The 20,913-nt window shown below is 39.7% G+C and overlaps 1 protein-coding gene across 2 annotated transcripts in view; it reads left to right on the top strand.

The window, feature by feature from the left end:
- Positions 1 to 20,588, top strand: part of BST1 (bone marrow stromal cell antigen 1) — a 33,327-nt gene extending 12,739 nt beyond the window's left edge. For both annotated transcript variants that reach the window (XM_069069482.1, XM_069069489.1), the window contains exons 6-10: positions 1,435 to 1,511; positions 4,916 to 5,008; positions 12,904 to 12,990; positions 16,721 to 16,780; positions 18,563 to 20,588. In XM_069069482.1, coding sequence (XP_068925583.1) covers positions 1,435 to 1,511; positions 4,916 to 5,008; positions 12,904 to 12,990; positions 16,721 to 16,780; positions 18,563 to 18,671 — 426 coding nt within the window. In that variant the 3' untranslated portion in view covers positions 18,672 to 20,588. The remainder of the gene's footprint in view (positions 1 to 1,434; positions 1,512 to 4,915; positions 5,009 to 12,903; positions 12,991 to 16,720; positions 16,781 to 18,562) is intronic.
- Positions 20,589 to 20,913: the final 325 nt, after the last annotated feature.

Raw genomic sequence — 20,913 nt, 5'->3', positions numbered from 1 at the left:
TCCCTGTCCCCACCCATGGTATGCAGTATCCTCAAATCCTGTGCCTACATCCTTCTACTATGGTGATCATCAGCTTTATTCCCAAAGAAAACACATTGCTAAGGGCCTTTCAAGGCCCTTGCTCTCTACTTGGTGACACTTGGGGATGAGGAATAAATGAATTCCTAATGATACATGACAAAGTGGAAATGATGGTTGATTCAGAATTAGAAGACTTGGGTTTAATTCCCATCTTCCCTTATTAGCTGTGTGACCCTGGATAAGTCATTTGATCTTTGTGCCTCAACATTTTTATCCATAAAATTAGGGATACTTTTATTTCCTATCCATCAACAAGCATTTATATCTACTTTACAGAGTGATACAATTCAATTCAACAATGAGTTATTAAATATATAGTATGTGCCTGGAACTGTCATAAACTCTGGGGATACAAAGGCAGAGAAAACAGTCCTTGCCTTCAAGGAATTTATATTCTACTGGCAAAATTGTGGCTGTGAGGAAAACTCTTTGCAAACAGTATCATATTATATAGCAGGCTGGCTATTCCACTCATGTGTAAGGGCAGCTGTCAATGCCAGCATAAATGCCTACCTCCATCCTAAGAGTTTGGTTTCTGTAATCGCTGGGATAGCCAATACATGCATGTCCTAAAATTATTCACTTACATCTCTCTTCTTTGTGATGGTTAATTAATCACAACTGAGCAAACAACCTGAGCTATATGATTTATTAGCAAAACTGGTAAAACAAATGGGTCAAGGGACTTCCCAGGCAGTCCAGATACCCTGAAAACAGAGTAAGACCCATTTTTATGTGTTAAAAACAATTAATCAAAGAAAATGAATTAATAATAAGAAAATGATTAACCAGGATACAAAATTAGGTAATCTGATTTCTATTTGGAGGAAAGATTAGGGGGTTTTCCAAGTTGGGAAGAGTAAGTTTTAGTCAAGTCAGGAGGGGGACAACTAGATTTCAGGCTTTTTCTTTTCCCAGAATTAAGATATGCTGACTAGTGGTATCCACTGACATTTATGAAACCATAGATAACTGATACCATCTAGCTTCCCATAGCTGATTTGTAGAAAAACAAGATGGAGGAGAATACATGTGGAAGCATGAGGAGTCAGTGTTCTTGAGATAGAATCTAATTGGTTTTCTTGATTTCCACAGCAAACCAACTCTGTTTTGTAATTGACTTTCACTTGTTTTCTGTCAATAAACATTTTTTAAGTACCTACTGTATGCTGGGGAACATTGTAGATGCTGGGGATACAAAAAGAAGTAAACGATTGTCCTTATCTGCAAGGAGCTTATAATCTCTTCTACTCTGGAACACATCTACTTCTAAAAATTGTGTTTTCTCCCATGTGCTATATTTATCGGTTGCTAATTATTTGATTTTTATTAAAAATTTTTTTTCTTTCACAGTATGCACATGATAGCTCAGGGGTGATACATGTTATGTTGAATGGTTCAGAGCCATCTGGAGCCTATCCAGTGGAGGGGTAAGCTTAAAACATCTAACATTACATAATATGTCAGAGTATCAAAAAGTTGATGGAAAAGAAAAAAAAGATGAGTTGTGAACCACTGCCTATAAACCAAATCCTTGCAATGCAAGTGAAAACCTTTGTAAATTCAGATAACACAAGACCTGTGAAATAACTTGGAGAATAGGAATGACCCCTCCTCCAGGCTAACAGAGTTCTGGAAACATGAAAACTTGCCTAATATTTTGCCTATAACAATGGCATTTTTCAAGGTGAAAAATTTTAGGGAGTTTGGGGTATGTGTGTATGGGTTAGTGCAAGGACTGGTGTGTATGTGGAGGGGGCAAGGTGGAGGAACTCACGGATTTAGAATAAGCTAACCTTTTCTACTGTTGTCTCATTGGCTCATGGGTAGTTGGAGGTGATCACAGGCTCTCTATGCCTGGGCCAGTGCAGTACAAGCTTCAGCAGGTCTGCTGGAGGAAGTACCTACCCTAATAAAGTCATAGTTTCTGGACTTATGGAGGTTAACAAGCCCAGCTGGTAGATTTGGCAGCAAATTAGAGCACTAATACTTGCCACACCTGTAGTACTCAGAGTGTTATGTGTAAGTTATAGGAGTGTCCCCTCCTCCAACACTTCCTACTGCCTACTGGTGCTGAGGTGGCCCTTTTTCTTGAAGATTAAGCCAAGGGCATGTGAAAGCTGGCAAGCTGCAGCAAGCTGTAGAGACTTTGAATGCTGTCCTGGCAACCAGCCTTGTGGTGCATGGAAAGGTTAATCCCCAAGTAGGTCAGCCCCTTGATGATGAATGGCCATGGCAACCCATGCAACAAAGAAAAATACAAATGGCTCAGAGTGCTCTCTGATGATGGTGGGGGAAGATGCTAAAAATCACACCATTTTGAGATCATTTCTAAACATCTCATATTATTAACCCCCCTCCCCAATTCTGAGAGAATAAAGTAATCTAATCATCAAGATACAAAATTTTATAGGCACAAATGTAAAATCATAATTTAGATTTCAAAAATCAGTAAACTAAGTATAATTTGGAGAAAATATCACTCATACAAGTCATAGTGTGGTATAAGATACTTAAAAAAAAACTGAACTTAGAACACTTTAAGAGGAGTATTGCGTTCAGTAAAAGGGAATTGACAGACCCAACTCTACTCTGCTTTGGTTCAGCTACATCGTGAAAGTCTAGGTAATTTCTGAGTGTTTATTTTTATTAAAAAAAAAATTTTTTTTTTAGTCTTTTTGGAGGGGGGAAGGTAGGGCAATTGAGGGTAAGTGACTTGCCCATGGTCACACAGCTAGTAAGTGTTAAATGTCTGAGGTAGAATTTAAACTCTGTTTCTCCAGGGCCGGTACTCTATTTACTGCCACCTAGCTGCCCCATGGATGTTTACTTTTAAGGACTATTTTAATAACTGGATCAAGTCCCAAGGAGAAAGGCCAGAATTTTTTTTTTTTAAGCAATCAGGGTTAAGTAACTTGCTCAAGGTTACATGGCCAGTTATTTCTTGGTGTGGTGCTGAGTATCTGAGCCCGGGATTCGATCTCCAGGTCATCCCGACACTGGAACCAGTGCTCTTACTCGCTGTGCTACCTGGCCACCCCCAGAATTTTTTTTAGGGGCTATTATACTATAAGGACTAATTGCAGAAACTGGAAGAGTGAATAAGAAAATTTAGGGTGTATAAGAGTATGATCTTAAAATAATAATTTTTTAAAAAGACCAACAGAAAAGGTATTGGAAGCATTTAAAACATTAAAATAAAATAGTCAAGCCAACAAACATTTATTAAATGCCCACTGTATGCCAGATACCCTGCTAATAATTTTTTAAAATGTATTTCACATTCTAAATAGTACCATGGAGGTAGAATCATATAAGATCAGTAAGTGGAGATTATCAAGGACACAGATATTGGCTATGTTTAAAGAAAGATTTTATAAAAATTAGCTCTGTTAAAAATGGATTTTTTTTTCTTTTTGGAGGGGGAAGACAGGGCAGTTGGGGTTAAGTGACTTGCCCAAAGTCACACTGCTAGCAAGTGTTAAGTGTCTGAGGCCAGATTTGAACTCAGGTCCTTCTGACTCCAAGGCCAATGCTCTATTTACTGCACCATCTAGCTGCCCCTTGGATTGACTTTTTAGTTAGTGAGTTTTACATTCCTGGAGGTATCCAAGAATTTTTAAACATAGTAAGACTTTACTTAAAAATGTAAAAAACATTTTTAGCTCATTGTAGTAGAGGGAATGCATCTATCTGGCAGGGGTTGGACTAGATTATCTCTAAAATCCCTTCTGTTATTGGGATTTTTGGTTTCTTTTTATAAATTTTTATTCTTCGGGGCTCAGGGTCATTCTTCCTGAAACTTTTGCTTCACTACAAGCCTGTCTTCTATTCATATTAACCTTTTCTGAGTGATGTTATTAAAGGAAGACTTTTGATATTCCTGAATTAAGGAACCAAGTGAGAGGAATAAGGGAATACAATACCTTTAAAATCTCCATCAAAATATTTTATTTGTGGAAGAATTTCCCTGATTTTAAATCTTACTGACATGTAATTCCTTTCCTCAATTAGGCCATAATGACTTCTTTAAAATGTAGTCTTAGAGTTTTGTAAGTGTAAGATTTTGCAAACTCATTGTTTAATTTATAACCTGATTTTAATTCATCTATAGAGTTTGTTTACAGAGAGGGTGTATATGACTGCTCAACTAAATTTGCTCAACTTTTATGACACTGAAGGAAACATAGGTTTGTGAGATTAAAAATAAAAACTTACAGTCTGAAAGAATATATGAAATTGCAATATGTAAAAAATTAGTTCTCTGCCTCTCTGATATAATTTCTCTATAAAAACTTGTCAGAAAATCCTAATCTCTGTTCAAGGATTATTTTTCTTCTCCTCTGAAACTGTGATTAAGCATAATAAAACCTTAGATTTTTACCTTTTTAATATCTGTGTTGTGGTAGTTAGATTTCAGCAATACTTGCCTAACACATGAACTCAAAAAGGAAATATTTCTCTCATAACATTTTTAAAATAACACTTCTAATTCAAAGATAATGATTGTCGGTACTGTGCAGTTTAAATATGGAAAACAATCACTGTTTCTTCAGTTTTTTAATGTTCAAGAATAATATCTTCAGCATTGTTAAGAGATTTTCACAGATCCCGGTAAAATCATGTTCAAGGCAGGTGGCTTTAAATAATAAGCTTCAAGCTTTTGCTAAGACTATAGTAATTATTTTCCAATCTAGAATACATGTAATACAGCACTTTTTTTCAAAGTAAATTATATTAATTTAACTTAATTTAAAAAATATTATGTAAACGAATTGTTACCTGAAACAAAAAGGATGCTTTGAGAGTTTAAGATTTTCTTTCTTTCTTTTAGTTTTTTTGCAGATTATGAGATCCCAAACTTCCAAAAAGATAAAGTCACACAATTTGAGATCTGGGTCATGCATGAAATTGGAGGACCATATTTGTAAGTTAAAACTTTATCTATTCAAAGGGAAAAATTATTTAAAAACTGAGTTTTTTAGCCAAGCCAGTAAACAAACTATTTAAAGGTATGTGTAAAAAAAAGATGACTCCATGTAAATTGGCAGGTTACCCAGGTTTCTAGTCTAATATTAGACAAATAAAGACAAAGACCTTGGTTCTCTGGGAAGGCATGGGGATAAAGATAGTATGATGTAATCAAAAGGGTCTGGAGTTGGAATCTAAGAAGCTGGATTTGAATCCTGCTCTTTCCACTTACTGTCTATATAACTTTGGGAATAGTTATTTTAGTTCTATGGGTTTCTTGCTAGCCACACTTTCGTTAGGTACAGTTGCATCAGGGGAAGAATAGTCTGACCTGTGCCTACCACAGCATAGCTGATAATCCAACAGTACCATCAATACTGTGTGAGATGAAGGAGTTCAGAGTCTGAGTCTGAGATCAGAAAAGGTCTTTATTCTTTCCCATGAGGAAGGACCATGCCCCTGTCACTCAAATGGTGTCTGCCAGGGAGAGCAATATGTGGAAGTAAGCCCATGGTGATATACCTTCTAACCCAGAAACCCAAGCCCCAACTGGCCTTTATTCTCATTAATGGGGAGGCCAACTCACAATCCAAGGGCAGAAATCTATCTCAGAGACAAAGGATTCAGAAACATGTGGGTTTCCAATGCAAGGCCCGGAAAGCAGCTTCGTCCTTATTTGGCATATCTTGTGCTGAGGTGGCACTGGGGAGGGTCTGCATTTCTCTAAGTCCCAGATTCCTGCAAGGTCAGGTGACTTCTAAATTTAGGTCTAGTAGATGCTGAAGCCACTCTAGATTTGATTTTTCAGAATGGGAAACTTCACTGCAAATTATCCCTCACAATACCTTAGTCCTGTGTGATCTTTCCCCTTCCACCTTCAAAGGTTGGGGAAGAAGATTTGGCAGTATTTTCTCTTGACTAGGATACTACTGAGATTGTTTTGTGGCCAGAGGAGAGACACTTAGCTCTTAAGCATGACAGCCTGTCTCTGGTGATGATAAGGTATGGGCTCTGGGAGCCCCCTTGGACTCAGATTAAATCGTCTCATTTGATGAGACGTTTGCATGAGTCTTACACTGTGGCTGGGCCCAGACCTCTAGCCTAGTTACTAACTGATAACTACTAGCCTAGTTACTAGCCTATCCCTCCATTGTTCATCTACTTCCCACCCAGACTGGCCTAACTCACCATTGTTTGTGGTCTCCTGGTGGCCTCCAGCTACCTCCCACCCTTAATCACTCATTGATCTAATTAACTCCTCCTGAAGACCCTCCCCAAACCCCTCCCCTAGACCACCCCTAGATTCCTCCCACAACCTTCTGTATATAAGATCCATCCTGTCTTCATGTTTGTGAGAGCACCATAGAATGAACTAACACAGACTTACTCTGTGTCTAATACAAGCGAACTTTTAATAAACTTTACTTTTCTTTGACTGAGAGAAGACTTGAGTCGAATTCATTCAGAAGGACCCGGTGTGTTGGTATTTTGGGGTCTCCAGAGCAACCCTAACCCTCTTTATGGGTAATCTAACCTCTTCATGAGATTAGCAGTGTTTCTGGTATCAGGGAACCATAAAAATGAGACCCCAAGATACTGGAGTGGTTTGCCATTTTCTTTTCCAGTTCATTTTACAGATGAAGAAACAGGGTTGTGACTTGCCCAGGATCAAGCAGCTATATTTAAACTAGGGAAGATGAGTCTTCTGATTCCAGGCCTAACAGTCTATCCACTTCAACACCTAGGGGCCCCTCCCATGGGTACCTAATCTCATCAGGGGGCCATCCAGGTAGGGCAGGAATTTATTTTTATCAAAATGTCTAGGTGGGGCCTGAGGTGAAATGGAATCTGAGTTAATTTTTCCTTATGTAATCTTGAAGCCTGCATTTTCTTTGACCTCTAACGTTATTTTTAAATATTGAAAGGGGAGAGAAGATGGTTCCCCTAAATTCACAGCACACGGGTTTTGTCCATTTCCTCCACACAGTAATTGTTGCAGATGTGAAGCTCATGGCAAAGGGATGGCATAGACAAGTCCTGGCCTGGGGATCTCCCCACCCACCCTGAACTTTCTTTAAACTTTCCCACTGACCAAAATCTCTGGCATTCCCCTGCCTGGCCCTTCCCAGTAAATTAACTGTCCTTTCATAGTCACCCTCTTTGTCCTCACCCTAGACCACCACTCCTTAATTCCATCTAGACCCCTTCTCTGTTACCACAGTCTTCTTTATAAAAGATCTATCTTGCCCCGCCTTCCCCCATTAAATTGCTCAGATTCCTTAAGGGTCTGTCTATGCTCAGATTCAATCTGACCCTTGTCCATACAAGTATCACAAATTCTCAGATTCTTAAAATCTCATGTGCTGCGCCACCCTGCTAAGTTGGTGGTCTACCATCTCCTTGTCAGTAGAGACAATTGTGGGAAGCCAAGATGCCTTAAGTTATTTTTTTTTAACTTTTTGAAGGGGGAAGGTAGGGCAGTTGGGGTTAAGTGACTTGCCCAAGGTCATACGAGCAGCTCATGTTCCTGTGTGTGTGTGTGTGTGTGTGTGTGTGTGTGTGAGTGTGAGTGTGAGTGAGAGAGTGAAGTGGCTGAGGCTGGATCCGAACCCAGGTCCTCCTGACCCCAGGGCCAGTGCACTACTCACTGCACCACCTAGTCACCCCATGCCTTAAGTTTTTAAAGCTGTTGTAGAAATCTTTTCCCCAAAGCTGGGAGTTGGAAGGAGTAGGAGCCTTGCTTGGGGCTTGAAACCTAGAGGACTTTGAGATGGCAATATTTTCACACATACTTCCAACCTAACCTAGAGGGTGATTGGAGATGTAAATTTGGAGCAGAAACTTTAAAAGGAATAACCTAGAATGTAAATTAATTTAGTAATAGAGAAGACTACACCATTATGATTCTGGTTTGTGGAAGCTTCCAGAGTTCAGCTGTGAGATTTTCATGTAAATGAGAACTTTAAAATTTTTAAATTTTTATTCCGAATTTAACATGGACATTTCAATATTCCCAGTAGAACAGATTAAGAAATTACACCCCCCAGAATGAAGATCTCCATCATGTAGAGCGTGCATATAATAAATATATTTATATTTAAGTATATAATAAATTCAAACTATAGCTTTCCAAACCTGACAAAGCTTGTCCGTGATTCTTTCTAGTTTTCCTTCTTTTCTATACGCACACAAAAAAACAACGAAACCTTAATGGTGCTTTTTCTTTTCCTTTTTTCTTCATTCCATCCCTATTCATCTCTTGCTGTCTCACTCACACCCCTCCCCATGGGATGGGGGAGAGAGAAAGTGGGATAATCTTGTAAAAGAACTGCCAAAAGAGATGAAAGGAGAAAATGTACCTAAACAGGAAAAGTTAGGGGCTGACAGGAGGAAGTACACATTAGACCTGTGTTTTGGGAAACAGAAGGGGAAAAGCCCTAGATGGTTTTCTTATCTATAGCTAAAATGTGGAACTGAAAGGTAGGAAAGAAAGTTCTTAGGCATAGCAGAAATAGCACTGACTAGAGTTAGAGAGGGTCTGAGTTCAAATTTTAGCTCTAATGCTTATTAGCTGTGTGACCTTAGGCAAGTAACTTAAATTTTCCTAGGCCTAGTTTCCCACCTGTAAAATGTGGTTGGCCTATGATTTCCTTCTAAGTATTCCTTTGATCACTTCAAATTTTGTAGAAATGGCCCTCTTGTCCTACTGAAGTTTTACCTCCAACTTAGAGCTCTTTGAAAGGCATTTTATGATAAGTTTGGAGCAGTGGTTACCTATCCTCAATATAATGTCTATACATTGATGGAGCTATTTTTCTAACTTTGACTTAAGCTTAAAACCTTGTCCCCTTCTTAATTCAAACATTTTTTGAAATTCACAAATCCTTTGTGCCATTTTTTCCTCCTAACTGGAAGATCCATATACTTTTAATAATTCTCTTGGTAGTACACTTTCACAGGAGAGAAAATGAATCTCTTCATCCCACATAAATCTATTCAGGTTTAAAGGATAATTTTAGAACTCAAAATAAACTTAGAATTCTTGTACATTCCTCTCATTCTATAGAAAAGGAAACTGAGATCCAGAGAGTTCAAATGAGTTGTCCGAGGTCAGACAGGTAATAAGTAGCAGAATTAGGATTCCAAACCAGATTTTCTTCCTGCAAATCCAATCCTTTTTCTACTTCAGCTCGTGCCATGGTGACTTTCACCTCTTACTCTCTATTATACTACATAGGGATGTTGAGATTTAGGGGTGCTCTGGGGCTCAATATACCAACATAACGGGTCCTGTCTGAATGAATTCAACTCAAACCTTTCAATCAAAGAAAAACAAAGTTAATTAAAGATCCACCATATTGGTTAGACTCTTAAGAAATCTTAAGGAATCTGAGCACTTTTATGGAAACGAGATGGTCTTATATACAGAAATATTGTGGGAGGGTCCTAGGGTTGGCCAACTAGTCTGAGTGGTTTAGGGAGGGTCTTAATGGGAGTGACCAGTAGCTGAGGTACCTAGAGGTCAGACACCAGGAACCAAGAAAATGGGATTCTGATGGGATCTAGGGTGGGAAGTAGCTGGAGGCAATCCAGAGGTAACTGACAATGGACAATGAAGGGCTAGACTAGGTAAAGGGTAACAGATTTGGGCATGAAAAACCAGATCAAATGGGAAAAAGATTCAAGGAGATTTTCTGGGGCCTATGAACAAACAGGCTTCAAATTCTTTTGTGGTAAGGGATGAAGGTCTTGGCTTTGGCCTGTACCTTGTCAGGGAGATCATAAATTTCCCTACAAGGAGCTCATTTGCCTGTTCAGCACATTTATTATTTCTTTACATCTGTTTTTTCTTAAAACTTATTTTAAACTCTCAATATTCTGATGTTTTCAAGCAACTGTCAGCATAAAATGAATTTATTGTTAATTTGTTTTTGTCTTTTTTTTTTTTGGAGGGGGGAAGGCAGGGTAATTGGAGTTAAGTGACTTGCCCAAGATCACCCAAGATCCGACAAGTGTCGGAGGCTGCATTTGAGCTCAGGTCCTCCTGACTTCAGGGCCAGGCCAGTGCTTTATATACTGTGCCACCTAGTTGGCCCTTATTGTTAATTTGACTAGAAATAATGATGAGGTACAGGCTCTGCTAACACCCTTGAACTGTTTGAATCTTCCCATTTGATAAGGCATTTGCCAGAGGTCATAAACCTTTAATTATAGGGTTATACATTATCTTGATTAATGTGAGCAAGACCCAAGTAATAATTTTAGAATGGACCCTTTATTAAAAGGCCATGTGGCTAATCAGGCCACGTGGCAGGCTGAGCCGGTACCACCCATGTCTCAGGTACAGCAATAGCAGTAGCAGCTGCAACATTCCCAATCTGGGGCAGAACCTCGGCTTGTAAAGGGGCCCTTATGTAAGCAGTGATTGGTCAGTACACACATTGAAACTCCCTCGCCTGACCCAGAAGCCCCCCCACTTCTATGCAGGTGAGCTGACTGGGGAAAGGGTGGAGACCCAGTGGGGGAGGGCAGAGCTGACCTGACAGTCTGGGGAAAACCAGGCACAACAATAGCTCTGCCCAAATCTGTTACTAGCCTAGCCCTCCATTGTCCAGCTAGACCCCACCCTTGATCCTCCCAAAATATCCATGCTGAAATCTGTTACCCTTAAACTAGCTTAGCCCTCCATTGTCTCTCATCTCCAAGCAGCCTCCAACTCCTTCCCACCCTTAATCTCTCTTTACTGGAGTCTGAGCTCATTTGACTCCTCCTGAAGACCCTCCCCAGTCTCATTGCTGGAGTATGACCCTCCCCAAACTCCTCCTCTAGACCACCCCTAGATTCCTCCCACAACCTTTCTGTATATAAGACCCCATCTAGTCTCCCATGAAAGAAAAGAAAGCCAGATAATTATCTAGCACAGATTCACTGTATCAGATTATTCTGGATACTTGTTCAATACAAGCGCCATAGCCAGATACCCAGGCTCCTTAAAAGTCTACTGGAAATCAGAAGTTAAGAAAAAAAAAGAAAAAAAAGTCTACCTGAAGAGGTTACCCATAAAGAGGGTTAGTGTTACTCTGGACACCCCAAAATACCAACATGCCGGGTCCTGCCGAATGAATTCTACTCAAGCCTTAAAAGTTCACTTGTATTGGACACAGAGTAAGCCTGTGGTAGGTCATTTTGTGGAGTTCTCATGCACATGGAGACAAGATGGGGTCTTATATACAGAAGGTTGTGGGAGGAATCTAGGGGTGGTCTAGAGGAGGAGTTGGGGAGGGTCAATGAGTGATTAAGGGTGGGAAGTTTCTGGAGACTACAGACAATGGTGGGCTAGGCCAGTTCAAGGGTGGATTGATATTTTTATAGATTCAAGGGTGGGAAGTCTAGTAGTAGAGGTTTGGGCCCAGCCACAATGTAAGTCTTATGGCCTCATGCAAATGCCTCATCAAAAGGGACGATTTCATCAGAGTTCAAGGCAGGGTTTCCCAGAGCCTGTACCTCAAGGACTCAAGGAGAGCTGAGGGGGCTCCCAGAGCCTATACCTCATCATTAGTGCTCCCAAACTTACTGGGAATTGAGAAGGAGTTACCGTGGCTCTTCATTATATACTATGTTGATGACTGTACCTCAGTTTGACCTCCTGCCAAAATTACCTAGCACTAGAGAAAAAGTCCTTCCCTAAAGGATGACATCATAGTTCACCAGGACCTGCTACAACTTTGATTGGTCTTCATTCCCTCCAATGACATATTGGTGTTGAGGTTTAGGGGTGCTCAAGACCCCAAAATATCAACACCAGGTCCTGCTGAATGAATTTGACTCAAGTCTTCTCTCAGCCAAAGTAAAGCAAAGTTTATTAAAGTTTACTATAATGGTAAATTCTTAAGGAGCCTAAGTATATGTGAAGCTTGTATTGACAAACACGCCAGAATAATGTGACCTAGAGTGAATCTGTGCTAGATTACTCTCAGCCCCCTCATATTGAGCTTATATACAGAAAGATTGTGGGAGGATTTAGAGGTGGTCTAGAGGAGGAATGGTCCGGGAAAGGGTCTTGAAGAGGAGTCTAAGGAGGATCTTGGTGGGACTGCGGTCAGACTCCAGGAATGGGACTAAGGGTGGGAAATAGCTGAAGGTTACTTGGAGATGACAGACAATGGAGGGCTAGGCTAGTTTAAGGGTAACAGATTTGGGTATAGATATTTTGATGGGTCCAGGGTGGAAAGTAGCTGGACAGTGGAGGGCTAGGCTAGATTTAGAGTAACAGATTTGGGCCTAGCAATATTGAAAGTCTTATGGCCTCAGGCATATGCCTTATCAAGTGGGAAGATTCAATCAGAGTTCAAGGGGTTTCCCAGAGCCTGTACCCCATCACTGGGACACATCATGTAAATCAATTATATCTACAAGAAATAAAGATTTTCCAACAACCATCATGAGTTGCAAATCTACAAGAAACATGTAGGTTTTAATAGAAGCACAACAGTCATGTTCTTTTCACAATCCTGCTGTGGCATAAGGGAAATCCTAGTGACAATTCTGGGTCTATGAAAAAAAATATTTTGATAATTATATTTCAAAATAATTTACTTCCTTCATAATCCTATGTGTTTTTTAATTTATATTTTAAAAATACTATTCTGAAAAGAGTCCATAGATTTCACTGGCCTACCAAAGAGAGGCCCACGACAAAAATGGGTATAGCCAGTTTCCTATGAGCCAGATCAGGTTACCACTGATCATTATATTTTGTGGTAATGAATCATACCAAGATAGTTAGTTGTATGATCAAGTTGGTCCAGTAGTCAGGAGAAGGTCCTTAATAATTGAAATTTTATTTTACAGAGAATACTGTGGGAAAGGCAGTGTGAAAATACTGGAAAAGAGATTGAAAAATATGGAGTTTAAATATGAATGCATTAATGATTACAGGTAAATGGAATCTGTTTGGTGGATGTTCATATCCTGTCCAAGGTTGCATTAGCTAAATGATAAGGTAATATTGCTAATTACTGAGTTAATATTGCCTGATGGTTTGTTACTGGGTGTGGAAGTCCATATTCCATAGTCCAAGAACTTTTGCTATGGAAGGGGATATTTCTGTCAGGGTTCCTTCCTCGTTCCTACCCCATCTACTTAACTCCCCCATCACATTCCGAGTCCCTCCCAGTTAACATTGTCTTTGGTTCTCAGTGCAAGATATCTACTAACTACCAGCATTACATCATTAATAAGAAGGATCAGAGAATGCCATCATGATGGAGCTGAATCAGAGGCAACATGGCAGACTTGAAGTTGGGAACCGAGTTTGAATCCTTCCTCAGACACTTACTAGCTGTGTGATCTTAGCCAAGTCACTTTACTTTTTTTTTTAAGCAATTGGGGTTAAGTAACTTCCTCAAGGTTACACAGCCAGTTATTTCTGGGTGTAGTGCTAAGTATCTGAGCCTGGATTCAATCCCCAGGTCATCCCAACACTGGGGCTGGTGCTCTTACTCGCTGAGCCACCTGGCCGCCCCTGTGTCATTTTAATTCTTGATTTCCTTGATTTTATATGTGTATAAAGCTTTTTATTTTGCTTTTTTTTGGGGGAGGGGGAAGTTGGGGTTAAGTGACTAGCCCAAGATCACACAGTTAGTTTTTGTGTTAAGTTTCTGAGGCTGGGTTTGAATTCAGGTCCTCCTGACTCCAGGGCCGGTGCTCTATTCACTGTGCCACCTAGCTGCCCCAATTTCCTTGTGTGTAAGATGGTGATAAAAAAAAAAGCACCTTGCAGGCTTCTTTTATTATTATTTTCTTTGCTGTGAAGCCTTCTCTGAGTAATCTAAGCCAGCCCTTTTCCCTTTGTTAAACCATTTTACTTAGTACCCTACAGGTACTAAAAAAAAATCACTTTATGTGTATTGGATCTGTCTCCTTAACTAGGTAAGGAGTTTCTTGATAATCAAGTCTTTTTCAAGACTTTCTTTGTAGCTCCACAACACACAGCACAGCACACAGCAGGTTCACCATAATAAAATGGGATTGTGGAACTTAGATATGGAAGAGACCTTGATGATGCTTAGTTATTTTCAGTCTGAGTCTTGCGAACCCTTCTGGGGTTTTGTTAGCAAAGATACTGGTCTAGTTTTGCCATTTCCTTCTCCTGGTCATTTTACAGATGAGGAAACTGAGATAAGCAGGGTTAAATGACTTTGTCAGGTCACACAGCTAGTGTCTGGGGTGGCATTTGAACTCAGATCTTTCTGAGTCCAGGCCTGGTACTCTTTTCATTGCACCACCTAGCTGCCCTAAGAGGAGACCTTAAAGATAATCTAATTCTTTAACTTTTCATCCATGCACTTAAAAAAAATTTTTTTTTGCTTTATTTTTGGAGGGGGGAAGGCAGGGCAATTGGGGTTAGGTGACTTGCCCAAGTTCACACTGCTAGTTTTGTGTTAAGTGTCTGAGGCTGGATTTGAACTCAGGTCCTCCTGACTCCAAGGCTAGTGCTCTATTCACTATGCCATGTAGCCCCCCCATCCCTGTTCTTTTTTTAAGAAGTCTCTCTTCATATTAGAACCTGTGCCCTTGATTCAGAAATTATTTTATATGTGTCTTTATGTAAATGTATTTGTATGTAATAATGATAATGGCTACCATTTACATAGGGCTTGAATGTTTACTAAGTGTTTTTACATATGTTAAATTGTTTTTATTCTCAGAACAACTCTGTAAAGAGAAGTGCTGTTATTATTCCCCATTTTATAGATGAAGGAAACTGAGATAGAGAGAGGTTAAGTGACTTGCCCAGAGTCCCATAGCTAGTAAGTTTCTGAGGCAGGATTTGAACTTAGATCTTCCTGAATCCAAGTTCCATTCCCTATCCACTGGGTCACCTAGTTATGTACAGGTTGCTTTCCCTCAATAAAAATACTCTCTTTAAGGGTAAAGCCTGTTTCATTTTGTCTTTATGTCCACAGTGTCTGGCACAAAGTACCCACTTAATAAATATTTGTTGTTAAAGTGCTTTGCAAACTTGAAAGTGAGATATGTTAGGTATTATTATTAACTTTTTAAGTTGTTTTCCCCCCTTTAAACTGATATTTGTAAAGAACTTTCCAAACCTTAATCTGTTATAGAAATTCTAGCTATTATTATTAATTCCCTTTTAAAGCCTTAGTGATGAAAAACAAAGTACTAATAATTTTTTTCTCTTTTTTATTTTTTAGTTTGCATCATTTATTTCCACAAGATTTTGAGTTACAAAATTTCTCCCCATTTTTCCCCTACCCACCACCCCAAAACACAGCAGTAATAAATGCCACACATTCATTTTAAGGACAAGTTTTTTTCCCCCCTTAACTTGATAGACTAAAATAAATGTCATCCTTAAAAACAAACCAAAACAAAAATAAAACCTAAGCTAAAGTATCCCACATCATATCCTACTAAGGCTCTGAGAACTGCCACACCTCTGCCTCCTTTCAGGGAGAAAAGGTCCCTGAATATCTAGCGGCTGGCAGCAGGAATTAAGGAGTAGAGAAGGTTTCAGTGGAGTAATCCAAGTTCAAATGGGTCCTCTCTTCCTCCCTTGGGGGTAACAGTGGAATACACTGCATCATGGACTTTGCCAAGCTGGAACATATCCAGAGAAGGGTTAAGTACGATTTTAGAATGGCAGGGGGTCTTGAAACCACATCACAGTGAATTCCTGGGCATTTGTAGCCCAGAGAATATAAGATGGAAGGATATATATGATAGGTCCCCTTAAACATCTGAAGGGTATTCATAGGAAAGAAGCATATGATTTATTCATTGTGGTTTCCACAGACAGAACTAGGATTAGTGGCATGAGGGTGCTGGTAAATGTTTAACTGGCTGCTTCTTGCCCCTAATGTATGAAGGACACACTTTAATTTGCATTCTTAAAATTTTCTCCATGCTTCCTTATGCCTAGACAATCAATAAAACAATAAATCGACTCCCAATTTGTGAGGTTTGCTCTATTTCTGAGGTGTAAATGTACACACTGAAAATTTAGCAGTGGGGAAGAACAGGCTCCAGCCTGTCCAGACAGGGGGTAGAAGGTACAGGGATGTTTAAAGGGTGAGGCTGTCTGAAGAGGTAATGGTCAAATGGTGAGCCCGGCTGGTGCCTGGAAGTATTCAGGCAAAAGCTGGTACATTCAGCATGACTAGACAGAATTCAGGCTTCAGCCAGAGGGCAGAGTAGATCTCTAAGACCCTTTCCAGTTCGGACGTTCTGTGGTTCTCTGAGGCCCTCAGGTGGTCACTTGTGAGAAGCTGTGGGACAGAAGAAAAGACACATCTGGGAAGGAAAGGTAGTCAGCTGCAGCCAGGAGGTTACATTCAAGGCAGAAAGAAGAAATATTTAAAACATTCATTTAAAAAAAAATTTGAGTTCCAAATTCTCTCTCGTCCTCTACCCCTCCCCCAACCCAATGAGAAGGCAGGTAATACGATCTCAGTTATACAAGTGAAATCATGCAAAACCTCTGCCTCGCTGCAAGAAAAATAAAGTAAAAACAATATGCTTCAGTTTGCTCTCAGACTTTTTCCATTCTCTCTCGAATTGGATAGCATTTTTCATCCTTTGAATTTGTCTTGGATCACTGTGAAATAGAAACTTTAAATAAAATGAGAATGATTTCTTCTTACAGACCTGTGCGGCTACTAAAGTGCCTGGACTATACTGACCACTCTGACTGCGTCTTTAATTCGTAAGTTGTCACCTGACCCCTAACCAGAGCCACACCTACCTAGGAAAGCTATGATCGAGGGTTTACTTACACAGTGCTTTTGCATGATGAAGCAGGAAGAATGCGGTGCCTGGTGTCAGGAGTCCTGGGGGTGAATTCCCCCTCTGATATTTACTAGATGTGTGATGGGGGCAAGTAGGACCTTCCAACTCTCTGAGCCTCAGGGTCTTCAGTTGTAAAATGGGGAAAATAATACTTGTCATTTTGTGCATGTGTGTGTTTTGGCATACGTTTGTGCACATGCGCGCATGTATTTGTTGTTGTTGTTCAGTTGTGTCCAACCCTTCATGACCCCATTTGGGGTTTTCTTGGCAAAGATACTGGAGTGCTTTGCCATTTCCTTCTCAAGCTTATTTTACAGATGAGGAAACTGAGGCAAACCAATCTAAGTGACTTGCCTGAGGAGCTAAAAAGTGTCTGAGGCCAGGTTTGAACTCAGGAAGAAGAGTCTTCTTGACTCCTAGACCAGCACTGTCTACTGTGTCACCTAGCTGTCCATTTTGTTGTTATTGTGAATCATTTCAATCATGTCTGACTCTTAGTGACCCTATTTGGAGTTTTCTTGGCAAGGAAAAAAAAGCTCTCTCTATATACATGTATGTTCATACAAATACACTAAACAATGTGTATATGTATGCATATATACCTAATATACACACATACATATACATATTTTATATGTACACATATATACATACCTAGATATAATGTGTTTTGAAACCTTAAGCTGATATAAAAACATTAGCTATTATTATTCTTTTTAAATTGAAGCAAGACTTGAACCTGTTTTTCTTGTTTCCTTAAGAATGGCATCAACAGCAGCAATAAACCATGGACATGGTGCCCTGGACCTAGAGCTGGATTTGGAATGAGGAGACCTGAGTTCAAATTTCTCCTCTGCTGCCTACCAGCTGTGAACCTCTGGGCAAGTCAGCTTCTCTGGCTCCCAGTTTCCATATCGTAAAATGAGGCAGCTGGACCAGAGGATCTCTAAAGTCCCTCCTAGCTCTAATCCTCTGACCATACTGGAGATTTTGGATGATGTAGCCTCCTCCCCAGGCTAGAAAGCAAAATGCAGGAACAAAGATTCAAACAGCTTTACAGAAGCTTCATGGCATATTCAGAGGAAAAGCAAGGCCACTATGCCCACCTGGCAAGTCATTTTCTATCTTCAGCCTTCAGATTCCTCATGTATAAAATGGGGGTTGGACTAGATGACCTCTGAGGTATCGTTCACTTCTAAATCTTTGATCCTGCCCCATGGTATGTGAAAATCATACTAAGATGATTTACTAAGATGAGTTCATTTTACAAAAGAATTGTTCACTTTATGAAAATATTTTCCAAAATTTAGTTTAAATTGGGGAAAAAATCAGTTTATACAACACATATATTGTGTAAAGCAAAATAATCCTGTGCAAGTATTTGTCACAAAAGTGAGAAACTCCAGGAGGTAGATGGGGTACAATTAAAAGCTGAGGGTGGACACTACTTTGTTTCCTGCAGCTGAGACATCAGACATCCACAGACAGAGTGTTTCAATGGCAGCATTAGATTCCTCAGTTAACAGATTTCTATTGGTGTTTATTTCATCTTGTGTTTTAAAAGGTCCAAGGTCCAAACCAATCCCTCAGAACAGAGTCCCTGTTGGCCAAACTGTCCCTGCAATTGGGAATAGAGGCAGTATGGACTGTTTTCTATACCACTTGACCTGTGACTATGTTTTTCCTTTTGTATTTCCAGAGCAGCAGAGTCAACCCAACAAAGACTCCCATCTCTTTTTGGAGGAAAATGGGACCTCGGCCTTGTATTTTTTCTTTTCTTGGCATTGGCTTCAGGAATTCAACTTTAACTTCTTAATGAAATAAGAGATTTTCTGAGAGTGATCTGCTCCTAAAAGAAGACTTTAGGCCTGGATTGGGCCCTGTATCAGCAATGCAATATTCACAATGCCTACAGAAATTGTAAACATGCTGATGTAATTATCAATCACAAAATATATCAGGCTTTCTATATGGGGGAATAAACTAGAACATTTATTAAAATACCAAAAGACTGAGTCCCCAAACCAGAAAGTCAAAGCCATCAGAGTAGTTATGAAATTGGCACAGGTAGATAAAGTAGAAAGCACCCACATTCTCAAGCCTTTAAAACAGAACAGGCTACCTCAGGAAAAGGTCCTCCTCTCCCCACTCACAGCAACTACCCAGCGTCCAGGAAGCGTGCTCCCAGCAGCTCCGGCCCCTGGCAGTCCTCAGCAGGAGTCCTTAGCAGAAATTCTGGCTGACTCAAAAAAGGGTTTATGCTTCTGCTGCTGCTGCCTCTGCCGCTGCTGCTAGCCACCACAGGAACTCTAGCTTGGCTTCCTCTTCCTCTTGCTCCACCCCTTCCTGCTATGTCAGCAAGTCCAATGGGGCATGGAAGATCTTTAAATCCCATAACCCTTACAGGCCCTTGCCCAAAACCACTGATTTTCTTTTCACATAAGGTAGTAAGTTATTGGGAATGACAATAGCCTATACTTTGTACCCTCCCCCCAACTGTTTACTCTCTAAATCAGAGGTTCCCAAAGTGGGTTGTACTGCCCCATGGGGAGTGCTGGAATGATCCAGGAGGGGCAATAGTAGACTCTGGTGCATTGAATAAAAATAAGGGGGCACATAACGAAAGAAGAGAAGAAAATTTTGAAAAATGTTTGTACATGTTTCATCTGTTGTGTCACAGAATTAAAGTCATAATGATCACATTATTTTCCAAAAAACACACAAAATGCAAGTTATAACCCATCAGTGGTCAAGTCCACCAACAGGTCTTAATGAGCAAGTTGGAAGGTGAGCTTGTAGGGTCCTGTTGGGAAGCCCAGCGTATACTGGCAGGAATATGTGTGTGTAACGATGTGTTTATAATACAATAGTATACAATTACATGACACAATAGTGCATCATCAAAATTTCAATGCAGGAAAAACTCACAAATTTACAATAAATTCATAAGTTTAAGATACATCATTTAAAAAAATACATTTTTTTAGGGTGGCTAGGTGGCACAGTGAATAGAGCAACAGCCCTGGAGTCAGGAGGACCTGAGTTCAAATTTGGCCTCAGACACTTAACACTTACTAGCCATGTGACCTTGGGCAAGTAACTTAACCCCAATTGCCCTGCCCTCCCCCCTCAAAAAAAAAAAGCAAAAAGTTACATTTTTTGAAATGATTCAATTAAAAAAAAGTTGAAGGATTAAAGAAAGTAGATTTCCAGAGGGGCTCTGAGTAAATATTTTTTCAAAAAGGGGGTTGTAGGCTAAACAAATTTGGGACCCTCTGCTAAATCATTGAAGTTTTCACTGCCTAAATGAGTATAGAAAGATTTCCAGATAAATTTTGCATATTGTTTTGTCTTTTTATTCTTTCAGATTAACTTTGCTATTTTTCTCGCTCTGTAAAGTAATCTTGTGGTAATTTGGCATGGCATGGAAAAAGTAAATTGACTTGGGTAGTATTGTCATTTTTGTTATATTGACTTGACTTACCCATGGGCAATTAACACTTATGTCTCCAGTTGTTAAGATGTGTATTTTTGTAATGAGTGCTGTAGTTATGTTCATATAGTCCTTAGGTATATCTTGGCAGGTAGACTCCCAAGTATTTCACACCTTCTGTAGCTATTTTAAATGGAATTTCTCTATTTTTCTGTTGGATTTTATTGGTAAAATACAGAAATGCTATTGATTTCTGTCCATTTCATTTATGTCCTGTAAATTTGTTGAAGTTACTAATTGTTTCAGTTTGTTTTCTATTTAATTCTCCAAAGTTCTATAAGTCAACCATCATATCCCAACTTAAATTTTAAAAAGGTATGGACAAAAGATGAAAGCTAGGGCAGGTAACCTAGAATGACCTGAGGCTAGTGAGAAAAGTTAAGGACAATAAAAACGTGGTTTGACAGAAAAGAGAATATCAAAGAAAGGATAAAATCACTGCTTAGGTTACTAGGAAACCCACAGGATTCAATTTAAGAGAATTGGAGTCAAGTACTCGCTCTTTCTCGCAGGGGGCTGACCCAACTCCTTAAGTTAACCCTTCCACACAACCTTAC

The sequence above is a fragment of the Petaurus breviceps genome, unplaced genomic scaffold, assembly GCF_028583685.1.
Source record: "Petaurus breviceps papuanus isolate PSGF00001 unplaced genomic scaffold, PetGlider_PUasm1.0 140, whole genome shotgun sequence".
In the NCBI taxonomy this organism is placed as follows: Eukaryota; Metazoa; Chordata; class Mammalia; order Diprotodontia; family Petauridae; genus Petaurus; species Petaurus breviceps.
The sequence above is the reverse complement of the archived record's forward strand: the minus strand, read 5'-3'. Positions and strand labels throughout refer to the sequence as shown.